At 38.2% G+C, this 20,217-nt stretch overlaps 1 protein-coding gene across 4 annotated transcripts in view; it reads left to right on the forward strand.

The window, feature by feature from the left end:
* PRKCE (protein kinase C epsilon) overlaps positions 1-19,114 on the forward strand; it is a 285,664-nt gene extending 266,550 nt beyond the window's left edge. For all 4 annotated transcript variants that reach the window (XM_069009762.1, XM_069009763.1, XM_069009766.1 and 1 more), the window contains one exon: positions 15,891-19,114. In XM_069009762.1, coding sequence (XP_068865863.1) covers positions 15,891-16,037 — 147 coding nt within the window. In that variant the 3' untranslated portion in view covers positions 16,038-19,114. The remainder of the gene's footprint in view (positions 1-15,890) is intronic.
* Positions 19,115-20,217: the final 1,103 nt, after the last annotated feature.

Consider the following 20,217-nt stretch of genomic DNA (forward strand, 5'->3'; position numbering starts at 1 on the left):
TAATCTTTTGTTGAGGAGGGCCTAGTTCTGTGAAAAGAGCTATGAAAAGAGAGGTCAGATTATTAGTCAGAAAATAGACATTCTTGCATGTGAAATGTGAGTGTACATCTGTGTTGGGAAAGAAGTGTACAATGCATATATAGTCGTCTGTGCATTTAAGTTGAGTTTTGCATGCACATACAGAAGTTCTGCTCATGCAAGAATGCATATATTTACACAGGTAGTCTTCTATTTTCTGACCAACTGGTAAGATGACTAAGGGGGGAAAATTTATGATTATATCGTAAACACTTCCAAAATAAAACAACACATAAGATGTGTTCAAATGAGCTCCAAGCAATGTAAAGTGGTGACACTAAACAAGTACAGTCATTAGGGGAAATGGTCAAACACTGAGGTCCTATCAGACAATGGAATAATCTGCCAAGGGAGGTCCCAGAGGTGCTACTGTGGAAAAAGCCTTGCTTCTCTTCTGCCTCACTCCCCCCAAAACACATGAATTCCTTGATTAGCACAGCTGGCTTGCTTTTCTGTTACCTTCCATCCTTTCTCTGCCATAGTAAGTTTTCTGAGGAGCTATATTACATGGTACTGTTAGCCCTGTGCTTCTCCATAGTTCAGGTACATCTCTTCAGCTCTGCCAGCCTTAAGTCTGAATTTTTCAACTGGGCTTGGAAAAAACCCTGCATGGCTATTTATTAGCCAGACTTTTGAAGGTGTTTTTATTTCTAAATCTTATTCACACAGTGGATGGATGTAATTATGTTGCTTATTATACTGTAATTATACCATTAATGTTCTTCTAGTTTGTACATGATTTGATTATTCTAATGATGCTTTGGAAGCTGAAATTTCTTCCTGTGTCCAGCCTTAGAATGAAAATTACCAAAAGGATTTTGAAAAACTGACCTATGTTTTCTGAAGGCTTGCAAGAGTGCCCTGGATAGAGTATTCATACAAATAGATGAAGTTTAGATTGCTAAGCAGTGACAGAAGTGCCACCCTCAGTTGTCCTAGGTAGAGACAATGGAAGCAGATTTGGTGGCTCTGAAACCTGCTGTGAAGGGTCTTTGCTCCTCCAGTTAATGACTTGGAATAGAAAATACAAAGGGTGAAAATGCACTGGGGCTCAGTCCTATGATGCATGTTATCTGCCAGCTCTTCCTATCATAAATCTAGGATCATGAGGCTTTTCAGTGGTAAAATTAATTTTACATATATATATATATATGTATACACATTATGGTTTACTATATTGAGAGTTTGTTCCATGTAGAGCTATTATATATGTTAAGCTGGTGTAGAAAAAACCTTATGGCTCTGGAGCATGTACATTAGACATCAAGCGAACTTTTGAGTAGCTAGACAGAAGATACTTGTTACATCTAAGCTCCAGTGACTTTGCAGTGTCTTTTGAAGATCATTTCTGCTGTTCTTAAAACCTAATTCTTTGAGCTTCACAGTCTGTCTTGAAATTTTCTGAATAATATTGTTCGTTCCTGAATGCAGTCCTGACTTTGTAATTGCATATGCAACAGGCACCATTTTAGTGCAGACAGGTATCTTTTCTCCAGAGCAACTGCTGTGAGACAGAAAACCCTTTGAGGCATTTTATTCCTCTGTTATTTTGTCACATGTATTCTCCCTGGAATTTTATTCCATTTGGAGAACAACATTTCCATGATCAGTAGCCATAAGGCCAGGCTGTGATTTGCAGCATCATTTATTGCCCAAGAGCCACAAAGACCTCAATAGCATTCAGTGATTCTCTGCTCTCCATCTTCCTTTGTTTCCATGGCTGTGTTCCTGGCTTGGCTGAGTTGGTTATTTCCATTTTCAAACTGCATTTGCCATCTTACAAATTAAAACAATGGTGCAGTAGATCAATTTCTTACCAAAGTTATTGATATGGTGGTAAATGTGGTAGATCCTGCTTAGTGTTATGATGGTCTGATTCTGTCTATCCATACCAAATAACAAATTATGCAGTCATTGAACAGTCATTGAAGCAGATTGCTACTTCAGCTCTAATGTGTACTGATGAATTTTATATTGTTATAGTCCCCTGCAAGAAATTCTTTGTGCCATTTCTGAGAACGCAGCTGACCAGCTGTAGGCTTTCCACAGTAAATCTGTGGCCTGCTGACATGTCAGCAACTTCAGCCAGTGAAGCCCAGAAACAAGTGCACAAGTGGCAAGAAGATGTGCAATATTACAGTCCTTCTTGCCAGTGATGGAGGAAAATCACTGCCCCAAATTTGTTTTTCATTTGTCTGAAGTCAGTGGTAGCCTCATATGAGTACCAATTTAATAGAATCATAGAATAGTGGGGGTTGGAGAGGACCTTTAAAGGTCATCTAGTCCAACCTCTCTGCAGTGAGCCTAATCAACCATATCAGGTTGCTCAGAGCCATGTCCAGGCTGTCCTTGAATGTTTCCAGGAATGAGGCATCTATCATAAATCTGAGCAACCTGTTCCAGTGTTTTACCATCCTCATCATAAGCAATTTCTTTCTTATATCTAGTTTAAATCTACCCTCTTTCAGTTTAAAACCATTACCCCCTTTCCTATGGTAAAAGACCCTACTAAAAAGTTTGTCCTCTTCTTTCTTTTTGGCTCCCTTTGAGTATTGAAAGACCACAATACAGGGTCTCCCTGAAGCCTTCTCTTCTCTAGGCTTAACAGCCCCAACTCTCTCAACCCTTCCATGTAAGAGATGTGCTCCAGCCCTCTGAGGGCTTTGTTTTTGATTTTTGTAGAATTAGACCAGCACAGTAAAACCACTCTCATATTTCTTGGTCACAGTGGCTCAGTGTGCTGCAAGGAGCTGTGGGACAGAGGAAGCTCTCAGGCACTGTGCAGCAAGGACAGTCTCGCTACAGGCACACTCCTGTCCTTCCAGACTCAGTTTTCAGTGTCAACCCTTGAAACGTGCATGCAAACAGACAGACTTGCCACTTGCAACTACCCTGTTGTCAGTGTCAGGGTTGGGAAAATTTGAGACGCTGTCTAAGGTGTCCTGAACATGAAAAAGCTGAAGAGCTCTCAGCCAGAGGGTAATACAAAGCCTGGTAAAACAGATGTTTGCTATATGTATTTCTTTCTAGCAATTAAGCCAAAGTTTCATCACTAATGGCTTTATCAGTGCCTGTGGCAATACATTCATAGTGTGGCTTTATGGAGATGAAGTTAACAAAATAATCGTATTACAATGATTCACTGTCAACGTGCAGCTTTCACAGAACAATGCATTATTCTAATTTTCTCAATGCATTCATAATTTTTTGGTTTTCCATTCTAAAAGCTCGCTTTCCTCAAGAGCATTAAAGACAAAATGAATGAGATAGTCTATTTCAGAATTGTATCTTGCAGTATGGAGCAACAACACCTGCTGCTGGCCTATTCATCTGACTTACTTCATTTTGCAGCTTCTTCAATTTCTATTGTTACTTCACTTAGAATATTTTCTGAATAATTGTATGTTCCTTCTTCAGTTCTGATTTCTTAGGGTAGAGAGCTGGTCTAGCAGCTAAAACCAGAGACCCAAGAACTGCAAGATATATAAGTTCTTCCATCAGATTTTCTAGAAACTCATGATGTGGCCAGGCTGCATCACCTAATCTTTTCATGCTTCATTTTCTCTTCTGTGATAATCACAGGATGCTTGATGCAAAGTTCTGGGCCAGTGAAAAAATATAGCTGAGAAATGCCAAAAAACAAGTGCTAAAGATCAGCCTTTTAAATTGACTGAATGCTTAGGACTTCCCTTGGAAGAGTGTTCTTATGCTATACCAGACCTCAGTGTTAGCAGATTTCGTCTCAAATTACACCTCTCTCAGCTCCAGTACCTCTAAGATAATGATAAACCATTATCAAAGTTCCTCCCCCCTTAGTTATCACTATCTGAGCCACATGGTCTGTGTGCAGTTTCCTCTGTGAACCTGAACTCCCTTGTTAAGTCTTGACTTAAGGATGCCAGCAATGTGTCCGCTTTCAGTTTTGCACTGCAGCAAAGGTTTGAAATAAAATCATTCCCAAATATGAAATTCTAGTCGTAGCCAATGATTGTGGGTTACAACTGGAGTCACTGAGTACCGTGAAGTTTCTTTTCCCCCTCCCCTGAATGAGTGAAAAAACTGGCAAAATTTTGGCAATCCTTTGCCTATGACTGAACAAGAAGCTGGATGCCCACAGTGTTTGGAAGCTGGGTAATAAGTAGCAAATACAAATCAGCACCTCTGGAGAGTGCAGCTGGGCTGTTTGCACAGGCAAACAGGCAGAGGCCGCACCTGCCTCATGGGTAAGTGCCACACTGAACAGCTCCCAAAAAAAGTCTTCAATTAGAGAGGTGTGTGTTCAAATTGCTGCAGCAACCATCTGCTTACTGTGAAATACGGCTGGAATCCTTAAAGAGGGACCACGTTTCTGGAGAAAACTTTCCAATATGCTAGCCTGAAACATAAGTTCTATAATTGCAGATTCATTTTCATACTTGAGGGCTAAGAGGCAAAGATTTTTTTACTTTTTAATGAGGGATTTTTAACCTGGTGTTGGGAAGTCATGATACTGTTTTGGTGGGGGTTCTTTGGCACGCCTCTACTTTTTTGTGACAGTAGATTGTATCGTCATCCATGCAGAATTATGACTTTGCCTTTACGCTGTGGGGAAGAAATCCTGTAAAATGCAGTATCATTCAATAGCACCAGAAGGAACATAGGAAATTACAGGCCAAGTAAATTTCTTTTTGTATAAATGTTCTCTCTTTTCAAGTTTGCTTCAGTGTGAATGTCCCTCTTTAAGGTAAGGCCTTCAGTATGGGGAAAATGTCAAGGTAGGTCCACTTTTAGGCCTAATAACCTTGAGGTGTCCCTTCAGTTCCATAATATATTTCCATTCAGTCATCAGTGCATGGCAATGAGCATTTAGCAGATGGGCACGCAAGGGGCTATACTGCATGCCTTTGCATGAAGTGTTACTGCTTAGACAAAACACTGGGGAGTGATCTTGAGACCTCAGACCCTCATGTACCATTATTATACATTGCCCATTATGTATTTCCCACTTGCTGCAGACATTTCAGGCATAGGAAAACAGTGGGCTTTCTTCTAAGAGTGACACTACATTGATTAATATTGGTGTACAAAAAAAGAGTCTAGAAATGGGGTAGACTGTCTTTGTCAAAATGGTTAACATACATCCTTTAGAAAAACTAAAGAAAAATGGATGTGGACTTTTGAGACAGACTTTTTATTACTCCAGCACCTTTTTTGCATGCTGTCCCTGTCACAGGGTATCATGAATCAGAGCATTGAATTTCAGATGGTTCCTAGAAGTTACACTTTTCTGCTGCTGGTTTGAGTGTTAACCACGTGGCTGCTGATTGAGAAGCAATGGTTGTTTTCAGGCAATGAAGTTCAGGATCTCAGCTGAGCTTGCTCTAGGAAGCTGTGAACAACAATTAGTACCATACTTATGCCCACAGCATAGCTTAGACCGATCAATCCAGTGGCTGGGCAGGACAGAGAAGTCTGGAACACTCCTGCCTCTTCCCTCAGCAAAGTGAAGGAACTTGGTTTTCAAAGCTTCGACTAGCTTGGCACTTTGTACAACCACTAAGTTTGCCCAAGATGTAAGTATATAGCTTTTGAGGAGCCCATGTGCAGCTTAGAGAAATCACAAGTAAGTGAGATGGTATTTTTAAGGGATTTCAGTGTTGGTTTTTTTGAATGTACAAGGTTTTGTTTACCCAGAATTTCTCATTCAGTTAGTCTGATTTTGGGGTTTTATTATCTTCAGTGTCAGTGCCTCCGGCAGCTGTTTTTAGATGTGATTACCACAACACTAGAATTACAGAAGTTTGGAAGCTACTTCCCAGCACTGCAGGTTTCCAAATATTTATAAGTTAAACAACTTTTATTATGCTTCTTTTGATTCTGTACTGGAGATCCATCAGTATTTGTTTTGTTTTGTTGAGTCCTGGTTTTATAGCACTAAAATATTTTCATACTGGATAATTAAGTCCATTTAACCATCTGTTAAGCGTACATTGTTAAGTGGTATCCATTGGGATACAGTGATAACCAACAGGAGTGTACCTGCTTTCCTTTTGGGCTTCCCCAGAAAAACACAAATTCTGTTTCACTTTCTGGCTGCTTCAATCTCCAATGCAATTTTCATAAAGTTGTTTAAACCATTAAGTGAAATAATCTTACCATGTTCACTTACATTCTTATGTACGTTCTTAAGAATTCATACAGAAATATTTTATTTTTATATTAATGTAGATAATATATAATATTCCTGGGTTGGGCCTGTTTCTGATGGCATTAAAAGTCAGTGGAAAAACCAGGTAATTAAGAAGCAGTGGCATCTGGCTCTTTATCAGAAGGTGGAATTTATCAAGAAAAAGTCAAGATTTGTTGAAGGCTGGCCTTTCATGACTAGTCCCATCCCAGCTGGAGTCCAGTAAACACTGAGTATAAAAAGAGCTTTGTCTTTGGGTTTGTTTCTTGTGCAGAACTTTCTGTACTTGCAGTATGCTGTGCTAATGCAAACGTTAGGTCTTGCTAGGTGTCTCAGGGTGACTTTGTGATGTGTATCCCATATCGCTGCCCCATGCCCAGAAATTAATTCTTGTGCCTTTCTATGCCTTTAAACTGAGCCTCAGAGGAGGGAGGAAAATCTGAGCAAAACTTCTTCAGAGCAGTTTGCAGCTTGTTCAAGGTCACACAGAGATAGAGACTTTTTTTTCAACTGCGTCAGGAGAGCGAGAGGGAAGGGAAGCACCCGGCTTGCTTTCCTTTCCAGCCAGCTTTTGGCAGTTTTTTTTCCCTCAACTCCTTTTCCTTCGTAGAGTTGAACTTTTTTTTTCCTGGGACTTTGCTTTTTTCCTTTTTTTCCCTCTGCTGGACTGTTTCAACATCAGAATACATTGGGAGGACTTTCCACCGAGGCCTTGGCCCTGGAGGTGGGCCCACCACCCCGTCCCAGCTCCAAGGAGAGAGAAAGAGATCTACAGAAGGACTCTGAATTTTCCCCCAGGTGTCTCTCAGCAGAGCAGGAGGTTTTATTATTTAGCATTATTATGCTTTTCCTGTGTGTTTGTTAGAGAAATAGTTTTTATCTCTTTCACTTTCCTCTGAGGGAAATTTATTTTTTCCCAAACCTCATGGGGGGGTGGTTGTAGCCTGCCTTCTCTCAGAGGATGTATTTCTAAATTTGGCCAAACCAAAACACTAGAGCATTCACCCAAAATGGGCAATGGGCAGCAAAGATTTGTCAATGTGTGTGTTCACAGCTCGACATACTAGTGCAAAACTTCATTCCTTTGGCATATGCACTAGGCAGTGGACTGAAGCAGCTGATGTATAGCTACTTCTCTGTGGTAGCAGGACAGGGAGGGCATCTGCAAATGGTAAGGAATCCTAGCAGTTCATTAGCTGCTGCTCTCCTCTTGTTATGCTGCTGTGCTGGTACAAGGGGTTTTGTTACTGTGGAGGCACAAACCTTGTACTGGCCCTCTCAACAGCGTGCTCCAGAAGTCATATGTTTAAATCCTGCGGGATGAAAGGAATACTCAGTCTAGACATTTGCAAAAAACCTTAAGGTCTTGTTCCTTGCATGCCATATTCACGTGTGTGAAGGACCTACAGAACAACAGTTCTCTTGGCTTAATACTGGAGTATGCAAAAGAAGGATCTGAAGACCATGACTGCCCATGGCAGTTTGGAAGACTGTGCTTATATTTGACAAGAACAAGAAGAAAGGGAGATTGAGTTTTTACCATCATGTCTGCATTAACAGCTCAACTTCCTAGCAAGATAGGGTTCCCACTGTGAAAAAAGCTACGTAAGTGAAAGACAGTCAGGAGATTGTAGGCAATGATAGAGAGATCACAGCCCACCTGTAGGAGAACAAAAATAGGAAGAAAACTAGATGAATGATGAAGAGAAAATTACTCAAGCTCAAAGCAGATCAGTAGCAGAACCAAGAATTAAAGTCATGTCACTACAAACTCTGCTATGTCATACTGTGCTCTTTGAATAAAACTGTGTTCCAAAAAAAGCAGTTACAGTGTCTGTAAGAAAGGTGGAAAGGAGATGTATTGAGATGCAGAAGTAGTAGGCATTTATGCATAGTCCTGCTATGCCTTTTATTTAGCCTATGATTTGTATGTGAGTTAGTTTAAAGAAAAATTTAAAAGGCAGCATCTTCAGCTGCTTTCTGAAGTCACATACATCTTTATTTTACTCTGTCTTTGCAAAGGCTTAAAAATAATCATTACACTTCAAAATACAATCTCTAACAATTCAGTAGTCTTAGCAATAAACCATCATTGTGTAGCTTTCTCCATTTGTCTAAGATAAGACCTGCTGTACCATTTTGCTGTATGAAAGCCTGTCATATACATCATCAAACTAATTAGCTAAGAGCATCAAAGAGCATGAGTTTCCAGAAATGTAGGCAGTCTTGCCAAAAACTGTGTAGCATTCCTACTCTATGGCCTGTAGTGCACACTATTTTAGTGTGTAACTGAGTCTTGGAGTTTTGCTCCCACTATATGTGTTGCTATTACCTTTCAAGCTGTGATGTGTCTTTGCATCCAGCATCACAATACACATGTTAATGCTCCTTGATAGAGGAAGGCTCAGAATCACAAGATACTACTGTATAATTTCATGTCATCATCAGGAAGGTTTCCCTAACGTGGTACTTTTCTGTAAATAAATGTGTAGGTGACTGTGGGCAGAATAAAACGGTTGAAAATCAGTCAGTCAATATTTATTCAGGATACATAAAGTGGCTTGCAATTTTTTATTACATCACTCATCTATTTACTAACATCACAGTCTCCTTAATTTATTCCTTGTCTTTGTGATTGCTTAAAGAATGGAAAGTAAAGTAAATCTATTGATCTTTTACAGAATATATCTGGTCAAATGCCTCAGTGCACAGTTAATCTATATTTGGATAACTTTTTCAGTGATTTTGCGGATATCTCCTTTCAGAATCACTGAAATTCTAGGAACACGTGCCCCAGACTTACCAACCTACCTCACTTTTCCCTCCTCTTTGCAAGTCAGCTCCATTGTCTGGATAGTCCTTTGTGCCAAAGTGCTAGGGATCAGGAAGACAAAAAAGCTTCTACATATGTATTTGAGGACTCACCAGCAGGTGGTTCAGCACATTGTCACAGATGCACCAGCCCTGATTCCTGTCATTCTGCTGTAACAATGGTTGAAATGCAGTTTCAGGAGAGCACAACTGAAAATGGGCTAATGTCAGATGTGTGCCAGGATGTAAGAGGGAAGGTGACTGCTGATCATAACCTTAGAGCAGCTGAGGATATCAGTGGAAGCTTGCCAGTATAATGTGAATTAGAGAGACACACATATAAAATCTGCACTGCAGAGTAGTTCATAAGGTTTGCAATAGGAATCACATTGTGCAGGTGAAGGGTATTTTCATATGTTCCATTACTTTCTCTTCTTGTCTTTCCTTCCCTCCCCAAGAAGAAATATAAAATTGTTTCTCTTGGGGTTAGATCTCTCAAAGAAGCCTACTGTAAGGGGAAGATGTAGTGTAGGAATTCAGAAGTTGGCACTCATTCCCTGCAGTTGTTTTCACTTTACAAAATGCATGTATTCTACCGTAGCACAGCTAACATGCAGTAGCTCTATGTCACAGTTGAGTCCTAATGGAAACAAGCCCTGAGAGGGTGGACATGATGGATATGATGGATATTGAGGGTAAAGGACTAACCACAGATGGAAAGCTGGTGCTGAACTCCCCTAAAGCTCCTGTGAAATCTATCTCCATCCATGTTCTGCACAGAGATAGCTGTTGTGATGCAGCAACCAGGCCGTGAACAAAGGTTTGCTGTATATATAGCAATCTGCTGTACGTAACTCTAGTGCTGTGTACTCAGGTTGATGAGTATGCCCAAGCAGGGCCATAGAGGACAACAGATTCACAGTGACTGCTGGGAAAGGTTCATTGCCCAGGCTGTGAGCACAGGGTGGTTGTCAGGGAACATGCAGAGCTTTGGTTTTGTTTGCCTTGCTGTATATTTTGTGATGGTGGTTTTGGGAGGCTCTGGTTTTGAGGAAGTCTGTGTAAAAGTGAAATACAAAGGCTGGCATTCTGGCCATGTAGTCATTAAATGTTTATGCCCCTAATTGTTTAGGTTATTCATCCTTCCTACTTGACCCATTTCACATTCCTAAGAAAGGGAATACCATTTCAATATAAACATGTTTCAGCTTACTGTATCACAAATGATCCCTTTTAAAATCCGTCATTTTGTGAATTAGCTTGGTGTTTATTAAATACCTGTGTACTTCCATAACAGATTAAAATATGGACTGCATAGGTTGAGATGCTTTTCAAATACTGTTTCACTATCTATTAGCATCTTTATTGAGTGGTGGGTTTCCCACTGCTTTCATTTAATGTGATGTCCTTTACAACTAATGAAAACATAATCTAGGAGAATGAAATCTCACCCTCTGCTTGGAAGTAGTGAATGTTGGTATATTTGTAAGAGCTACTTGGCTTCAAAAGCCTTTTTATCATCATAAGCTTCAGTTGAATATACTACAGCTCATGTTGTGATGCAGATGTGTTGCCACTCTCCCATGTGTGACTAGAGCAATTAACATGCTGAGAAAATTTAATAACTTAAAAAGTTATTTTGATAACATGTATTTCTTATCTTCTGAAATAAGACAAGCTAGGAAATACTTCTAATACTGATACAGATTCTCAGGACATTCAAATACTGTGAAGAGGCATTCTGAGGATAAACTGAAAGACAGGCCTGAAGTGTCATGCTTCTTAGCCCATTTTCTTCAAAATAATCATACTGAATTTATATATATATATAACATGAGTTATGTGCAAAAGTGAGTGCTCATTATAGTTGGTCTCAAATATTTAGAAACTACTACAAAAAGAGATCCAAACAGTGGTGCAAAGTGATCTCTGCCTGTGCTGTGGTTTTTGTTATCATAATAAGAAGAGGTGAATGAGAGGACAGTGACATGTGAGGTTAGCCACATAACCTTGTGCTTAAAACCCACTGGTTTGATGTCTGAGTTTCCATTTGTCTTGATAAATATAATCTGAAAATCTTATCAGTGATGAGGTATATACAAAATGTTTGAACTCTTATCATCCTGATCTAAGAAATTTCTTCTTGATGATACTGTGTCAAACAAGGGCATCATTTATTTCTTACTGAAGCAAAATTCTGGATACAATTAAGTGATACCACGTAATACGTATGAGAAGGTGTGACTCTTGCTGCGTGTCCCATTCCTACTCCCCTGTGCCTCTGGAGCTGCACACCAAAAGCTGCAGCAGCCTCTTGTAGTTATATTTAAACAGCATATTGTGAATCTGTAGGACAATCAGACTAAAACACCAAACCCAGTCTTTTTTGGCAGTGTTGTTTCCTAGGTACTGCCCCCATCTGTTTTTTACCTTCCCTAAGTAGCCTTTGAAGCTGCTGGACAACACCAGCCCAGTTATGGGAGCCATTGAGCTTACAATGGACTTGAAAGAGTTTCAGTGATTTTCTGCAAATTAAATGAAAATAAGTAACAGAGTAAAGAGAGAGACTTCTTAATGTCTCCAAACTGGAGAATTAATTTAATCTTTATTAGGCAGAAGAGAATCCACTGAGCCTCTTGGTCTCATGACACAGCTGATGAGATGTCCAAGCTTTGCTGAGTTCCCTGTTTTGGAACCCTTTGTCACATGCCTTCTTGCAAGGATTTCTGTGGCTTTTCAATACCAAAGGCTCCCATCATTCACATTTGGTTCATTTAGTTAACGGAAGGAATGGCAAGTTTTAACTTTCTGCATGTATTTTCAGTGATAAGATCATCAATTACTTTTTTCCCTGTTGAAATGCTTATAAAGTCATTTAATTATCACTGACAGACAAGGTTGGTAATCCTTAACAATGCAAAGCTTAATAAGCAGATTTTAGAGGGGTTTTCTTAAGCTTGAGTTTGTGACTGCAGGTAGAAAATGAACGTTTTATTGAAACGGCACTGAAAACAAAAACAGTTCAGAAAACCACTGTTTAATGTGTGCTTATTAACAGCATCTTTTAGTGAATATGTAGAGAAATATGAGGGGGGGAAAAGCATTTTGACTCAAAAAACCCAATAATTCTTTGTCCAAAGTTGTACAGACCAACTACAAAAGCTGATTAAATGGTGTTTTGTGAAGAGATAGTCTTTCATAGTTTCCGATATTTTTATCTCTGAATAGAATAAGACATGATTTTGACTTAAAAATTGTCATCTTTAATGGGTAGTAGTCATATGGGTTTCTTAGTTCAAGGATGTAGCCCAAGTGTTACATCTAATCAGATCACGTCTCCTAAGTCACACTAGGTCACTGCTCAGACAGGAGACCCAGGAAGCATTCACACTGCTGGGGAAGAAGAAAAACAAAAGATCATGTGGCCAGCACATGTCCCACCTGCAAGAGGTAGTCACTATTCCTTCTCACTACCAGAGGTATTCTGCTGGTGGAGCAGCCATCTGTCTGACGAGATTTGGAATTGGAATGATGTCATTTTTGGTCGTTGCCATTGGCACTGCTGCTGCTGTTTGTCAGATGGACAGGGGCTCTGCCCACACGCTGCCTGCAGGAGAGCCGCTTCAGTGCCGTGTGGAATTTGGCACCTACTGTTGGAAGCCCTTGGGTAGCTGCTGTGCCCCTGCTCTCGTGTAGCTGAAGACAAGATGCTTGGGTAGTCTAGAGAGAAAGAAAGGAGCATCTGAAACCTGATGGAATTTCTGTGTGCTTGGCAAGACAGCTGTAGTTTTGCATGTTTGTCTTTCCTAGTACTGTAGTTTCCTCTGTCATCTGAAATTGAAAAGTCTTACCTGGAAAAACATTTGATAAGTGTAAAATAATGTGTCCCAGAGTCTTAGGAGCTGCAGGCTAAATAAACAGAATCCCACCCATTTAATTACTGCATTTTAAATTATGCATTTAGCAGCCAATCTAAACATTTTTCCTTTTATCTTCATTATTTTTTTATGTTCAGAGTTGGATAATAGCTGCACTCTGTTCCTTTCATATATTCTCCTTACCTTGCAGATCTTCCTTCTTTCCTCAGCTTCTCTGCTAGGAGACAGGCACAGCCCTTCACACCTTCATCCTGAGCCCTCATGATGCAACAGTGTGTTGGTTCATGCTCTTGGCCTACAGAGTATTCAGAGTGCAAGTACATGAAAATAGCAATATTAGCAGAAATGTGGCCAGACCTGTTTTGTCTTAGCAAATGGAGCCTTGCAAAATAGTCATAGCTTCAGGAAGAAAGTGCCTAAGTTTTTAAGGAGGGTTTCTCAAATAAATCTTTCTGTTGAAAAGAAGCACTTGTTATGAACTCTACCTTTGGTTTTGTATGGCTTAATCCACTCGCTTTTGTTCCCTGTGATTTGTTTAATCTCACTTCATCAGTTGGTTAGTTAGAGACCTCTTAGCATATCCTTGCAATCGTAGATTGCTCCATGCTTGTCCTGTTAATAATTTGGGTGATTTACATCTATGCTGCCAAAACTACATGGAATTGCTTATAAATCAGAGAAAGTAAAAACTTGTATTTCCTCCTTTGGTTTCGAAGTCATTTTTTAAGACACAGTAGGCTTTTAAATCTAAGCATATATCTTTGGTTGTTGTTTCAGAAGTGTTTGGGATTCTCTACTGGCAGCACAACTATTTTTAATCAATAGGATTTACATACACCAATATTAGGACCCTTTTTTAGATGCACTCTTCTGCGCTCTTTTTTGTCTACCACCTTCACAAGTCTTAGTGATTTCTGGAATAAGTAGCTATTGGAAATTAATTGCCCCTGATAGGCTTTGATGAATTTGTCATTTTACTGTTTTAACTTAAACAAGTTTTCACAAATGTGTTCAATATGAAAACTGAAAATAATATAGATTGTATTTGTTTTCAGCTACTCCAGAGCTTATTTGTCCTTGATAGCTAGTGGTTAAAAGTGTGAGTGTAGTCATATTTCTTTTGCATATAACTACAATTCTGAATTTGAATTCTACTTTTTGCAAATACTCACTTAGATTCTTCTGCTTTAGTGAGTATTCCTGTGGCAAATTCATTGTGTGAGTGTGTGGAAATACCATGGTAGGACATGGAAAGAAGAATGTAGATGCAGTTGCAATGTAATGCTTTTAAAAAATGAGATGAAATTTCATTCTTATTTTCCAGGTTTTGCCCAAATTACTTGGAAAAAACCTCATAAAGTCCAAAGCCATGTCCCTCATGCCTTACGCAATTCAAAGTTATATGAGTCACATACATTTCACGTCCGGTCTTTATGTCCAAAGTAAATATTTCAAATGCAAACAATATAAGCATATATATATATGTTTGTTAAGTCCATATCCCTTTCCTTTTAATGGAATTCTGTAGATAGAGGTTGTGGATTTTTGTTTGTCTGCACTTAGAAAGTACTTGGTTTACAAGTGACAGTCTCTTGTGTTTACATAGACCCTTTTTTTCCCCTGTATCTATAAAGTTCTTACAAACAGTGTGGGTGAAGATTGCTATGACTGTTCTACAATTTTGAGAAAGAAAACTGTTTAGTGTCTCAGTAGAGCTGATGAATAAAATACATTTTTATATATATATATATATGTGTTATAGACAAGTTTACCTACACTGAAAGGGGGTACCTATCCCATTTGGAATATGTTAATGTACTTTACGATGTATGACTTTGTCATTTTATCATTTTACTTTGCAAGTCAAATAGCTCTTCTATTTCCAGTACCATTTAATCCCAGACATGGGCAGGAGGAACACAAAGCTCATTTTCAATGTGTCAGTGTGCCTCCATTAAGGATCACCCAGGTAATTACTAGATTCCGTGACACAAAGAGAAAAGAGACAGCATAAAGAAAAATGTTTGTTCCGATTCCCTGAACCTGAAATATGCTGCTAACATGGAAAATGTGAACACTGCAGGTTCAAAGGAATGAGCGTGGAGAGCATTTTCCACTGTAGCCTAGAGTGTTTTTTTCATGTAAATGGTCACAGATAGTCACTGTCATGAGTGGCCTGAGGACAGCAAATCAGCCTCCCCAAGACTGTCTCTGTAAATACCTCTCATCCCAGAACATGCACAGTTGCACTTTGTTGGCCCAACTATGCTGAAGGAGTGAGGGGCTTTAGACTTTAGTGGGAAAATCCTGATGCCATCGAAATAAAGAAGAGTTCTGAGGTGGATTTCTCTGGAGACAGAATTTCACATTTTGCATGGTGCTCTCACTTACATTTGGCTGCATTAGGAAATCTGAGTTGCCAATGTTGAGCTTAAGGATTTTGGATTGAGAGCTGTTGCAAGCTTTACCTGAGATTTTTAAACCTGAGTGTAGCCTGATATAAAGAAATGGTTGACTTAGAGTTGAAACACTAGGCTGTGTTTGGGGGAAATCATTTAAATCAGTTCACTCTGTGACTCTGAAATGAGGTATGACTATGTTCAAATCAAAGAGGAAACAACCATACCACCTACTATGCCAAAGCCTTTTTAAAACTAGTCCTAATCTCAGCTTCCTGCTTTATCATCATACTGCTATTCCTTCGCCTGTCAGAGACCCGCGTGTCTCTGGGAATTCATTTACAGTACTGCTTCTGTGGCCTCTCCTGAACTCATTTATATTTCTTGCTCCTGTAGCTTCTCTCATATGTCTGTTATTATTTGTGTGAAGTAGCTCCTCTTTTATTTCAATCATTCCAGAAAATTCAGCCTTTCAAGGGGGGGATGGAGAGGAGGGAGAGCACCTTTTATTTTATTGTGCTGTTTTACCATTCACCTTATTTATATTTTTCTTCTCAGAAAACCAAAAGGGATGTAAATAACTTTGATCAAGACTTTACACGAGAAGAACCAGTATTAACACTAGTGGATGAGACAATTATAAAACAAATCAATCAAGAAGAATTTAAAGGGTTCTCTTATTTTGGAGAAGAGCTACTGCCATAGACAACGTTAGGCTGACAGATGAATGATGCTGCAAGAAGTGATTCTGAAGAGATCATCAAATTACTGAGACTCAGTAGACCAAGAACTACTTCTTTTACCCTGAGCCCATATCCCCAGTTAAAGTATATATTTATTTTTTTTTTCCTTTAATCTTCTGACCTGAAAGCACTCTTAAGTTCTGTCTCACAAAGCAATGCAAAATAATTTTGTATCAGAAATTGTGGATGTAACACACTGCCGTGTCTTTGCAACTTTTGTTTTATTCCTAAGAATAGGAATTCCCAGAGGACAAAATCACATCTTTTCCATAGAAAATGAAGATATGCTATTAAAAGCAATTTAGCAGACCACGTTCTGTAATCATCATATATAATTAAGCTAAGAAGGTGAGAACTGTTTCTTCTGCACTGGTGGTTATGGTGAGATCTGTACTCAGATGCCCTTTGGAAAGAAAGGTCTGCCTTCATGGAGGTGTAATCCTTGATTATTAATTTATTGTGGAGAGGTACAAGCTATAAAGTTGTCCAGAAAAAGAAGCACATCAATTAAGGCTTTCAGTGAAGTTCCTCATACAATGTACAGGAAGCTCTTAGGAATAAGAGACGCAAAGATAACTGAAATTTTATTTAAAGCAAGAAGTAGATAACATGGGTAGATATTAAAGGGCTAAAGAATAAAAAGCCTCCACTACTTTAACTCAGCTATATATAGCCATTTTATTGTTTTTCAGATAATTTGGTGTACTATCCATGTTACCAAATTTAATATCCTTTCAAATGAACCATTAATGTGATGGCAAGCTTGCAGATGTTTACAGTTAATTTTGCTTAAAAAATTAATTGCAAACATTCTAAATTTGCCTTTTTCCATTGTAGCTAAGTGGGTAAATAATTTCTTATTTATATTTATTTTCTCAGCAGTGTGTTACTTTTGCACACTTTTACAAAACCATAATACTACTGTGTTTGTTGGGTTTTATGTTTAAAATCTAAAGAGAAATCTGCTTTTAGAAGACACAAAATAAGGCTACACATGCATTATGTGGGAATGTGTTGAAAAACTGAAGATCAAACATTCACAAACTGACATTATTGAAAGTTGTAAATTGATATTTTTTTTGTGTATGAATTGAAATGGTAACTCATGTGGACAATATTACTAATGTGAAGTTACCTCCTGTAGATACGCTAACAGTGTTATGTACTTATATTTCCAGGAGTACCCTGTGGTTTGGTTTTGGTTTTGATTTTTTGGGGTTTTTTTTCTGAATTTTTTTTTTTTTGTGTACATGTATCGCTGAGGTCATTTTATTATATATTTTACTGGACTGAGTGAGCGGTCATTGGAATCCATTTTAATTGTTGCACATGGATTTCCAGCTGCACAAAAATATATATACTTGTGATTGGCAAAGTGGCACTAAAGAAGCTTTTTTGCCTTTTGTACAGGTGAGATTTTGTATATAGTGTTTGCTGCAAGGCCTGTGGAATTCATTGAATATAGAGGTATCAACTGCTGCATGTTCAGGCATACTATTAAAATGTTAGTCTATGAAAGAATAATTATAATAATGTCCATGTGCAATACTCTTGTATGTGTATTGGTTCAAGTTACTGTCAGAAAGATGAGGTTTTTGTTATAAAAGATGTAGACATATATTAAGCTATACTAAATCTCTTGTATACTTCTCTTCAACTCTATTATGACATGATAGAGCTCGGAAAGAGAAAGGAATGTTACAAATTGTGGTGGACAAAGTGTGAATCATTGGCTTTAAGAGAGATAATCTCGGTCTCAAGCAGATGAGTTAGTTTGTGTCAGTTTTGCGTCTGGCTGCTCATAGCCTGTTACTGATGACACCATTCAGTTCCATTTTGTTTTGTTTTTAAAACTCAGGTGTAATTATTATATATATTCTTATGATTATTTCAAAATATTAAATATTATGATATATCAATTAATGTGTTGTCTGGCCTACAAGTGTAATAAGGATCAAGCCTTTAGTTTAATTTAATTTATCTTCAGTAATCTTTTGTACTGGGAAGAGACTAGCTTCTGGAGCTGAGTACCAGCACAGAAACATCTTAATGACCACATCATCTCAGTGTTTAAATTTCTTTCTCTCTTAGAAATATATTGTAGAACTGCCCATCAATTTGTGTCTCGCCACTGGCTCTGTTTATTTCTCATCACGGTTAGCTTTTGACATCCAGGCAAGAACTGATCACAATGCTAAGGCATTCTCTTCCATGGGTGAGTAGACTGCTAGGAAGGCAAGTTATGGGATCGTGCACTACTGTTTGTCCAACAAGGGGCCTTTACAAAGAACTCTGAACATTTATTTTGAAGGAATAAAAGCATCCCATAAAGCTATTGTGCACAAGCTATGTAGTCTGTATTCCCCTTTCTAACATGAAGATAATTAGCAAATGTTCATATTTGAAGAGGCCTCAGTGCCTGCAGTGTTGGGTAGGATGCTAAGAGAAAAGTGAAGGAGATAGAACTATTGCATGGGCAGATATTTCTTCAGTATAAATAGTTAGATCCTCTGCCTTGGGTTTACATCAGAAGGTCTGTCTGTTACCTTGAACATTTTTTAAAGATAACTCTTAAAAAAGGACATTCTGTTACATTTCTGCCTGTTCTGTAGAATTTTTCTGTTCCTTCTTTGTAAATTGAGTGCAAAATGCCAAAATTGTTGTTAATAATAATAATTATAAAGAATCCATTGTTTCTTGATTTTTCTCCCATACAGACTTTAAAAATGGAAATACATTTTTCTCCATAGGGTGAAAAACAATTCTCTCCAAAAAGGCTTAAAAATTACCTCTTTTTAAATTATGTGCAGAATAGTTCTGGCTAAATATAAAATGTATTCAGTTGGGGGGTAGGGTTTTTTTTTATTGTGAGGATTTATTTGTACAGAATTTTTTTCTTATGGATGTAATTTGAATCTCTTGCCATTCATTAGTGTTATTTCATCGTAAACATTATTACTGTGCCAAATGTACTGTATTCAAAAGGATGTGAATGTGTATTGTTTCGGAACCTAATAAATACAATGATGTTAAATCTTATTTTCTTCCCCAAAGTTTTCCTGAGTATTTCCTAATGATGAAGAAAGAAAGATGAAGGATGAATATTTTTCCTGTTACGTGTTGTGCAAAATTTCGCGAGCTTGTATTTTAGGAGTGGACGTTTTGCAAAGGAAGGATTTGCTAACAAGAGCCTCACCTGTGAAGCACTAAACACTCCAAGAAAAACACAGGTAACAGTGTGTGATCACTATTATTCTTGGGTAGTACAACATTTACCTCAAAAACACCATGCAGGTAAGTTTACATACTTTTTCTGCTTACTGGCTACATAATGGTCACTGAGTTCTGACTGATCACAGCATTCTGCTTAGCTGCATTGTTAAAACTCATTTCAGTAGGGCACTTTGAGTACAAAGACATTGGACTGCTTTAGTCTCTCATTGGATTGAATAGAGGAATTAGTAGTATGCATAAATTTAGCTAAGGGTCATAGAGCTTATTAAATTATTTATTTAACTTACTATGTCAATATGACTTTGACTGAAATATTTCAGTATTTCATCATATTTCAATTTGCACCTTAAATATTTTCCAGTTCCATGGTCTGAAATTCTTAACTTCAGTTTCAGTAGATCAGCTATCAGCATACTCTTTCAGTAAATCCAGTTAACAATCTCCAGTTAGTATCCCTGCATAGTAGGTATACTGATGAGCTTTAAAAAAAATTGAAATTTTAAATTGTGTTTTCTGTTCAAATTGTAGCTTTTGCATAAACCTTCGCTTTTTTTCTTCAGGCTGAGTCTTCTCAAAGCCACTGAATGTGTTTGGTGCCTATGAACATGTTCCAATTCCTGTGTGTTGACAGCATTAGCATAATCTTTGTCACGCAGATTTTACCAGTTAAATAATCATGTAACTTTGATTTTCTGGCTGTGTGTTGCAGCCTTACAAGCATATGAAGTCTTAACTTCATCTCACAAACAATAAGCGTCACTGGTCTCTAAACAGATCAATTCATATCATGTTTTCTTGTAATGCTGTAAAACTGATGAACAGTTTTAGTCCTTGCTGATGGTCTGCAGAATTTGGGAAAACAACCGTTTTTTGAAGAGGAATGAGTTGCAGTCTCATTGGCTATCCAT

This window comes from Aphelocoma coerulescens, chromosome 3 (genome assembly GCF_041296385.1).
Source record: "Aphelocoma coerulescens isolate FSJ_1873_10779 chromosome 3, UR_Acoe_1.0, whole genome shotgun sequence".
In the NCBI taxonomy this organism is placed as follows: Eukaryota; Metazoa; Chordata; class Aves; order Passeriformes; family Corvidae; genus Aphelocoma; species Aphelocoma coerulescens.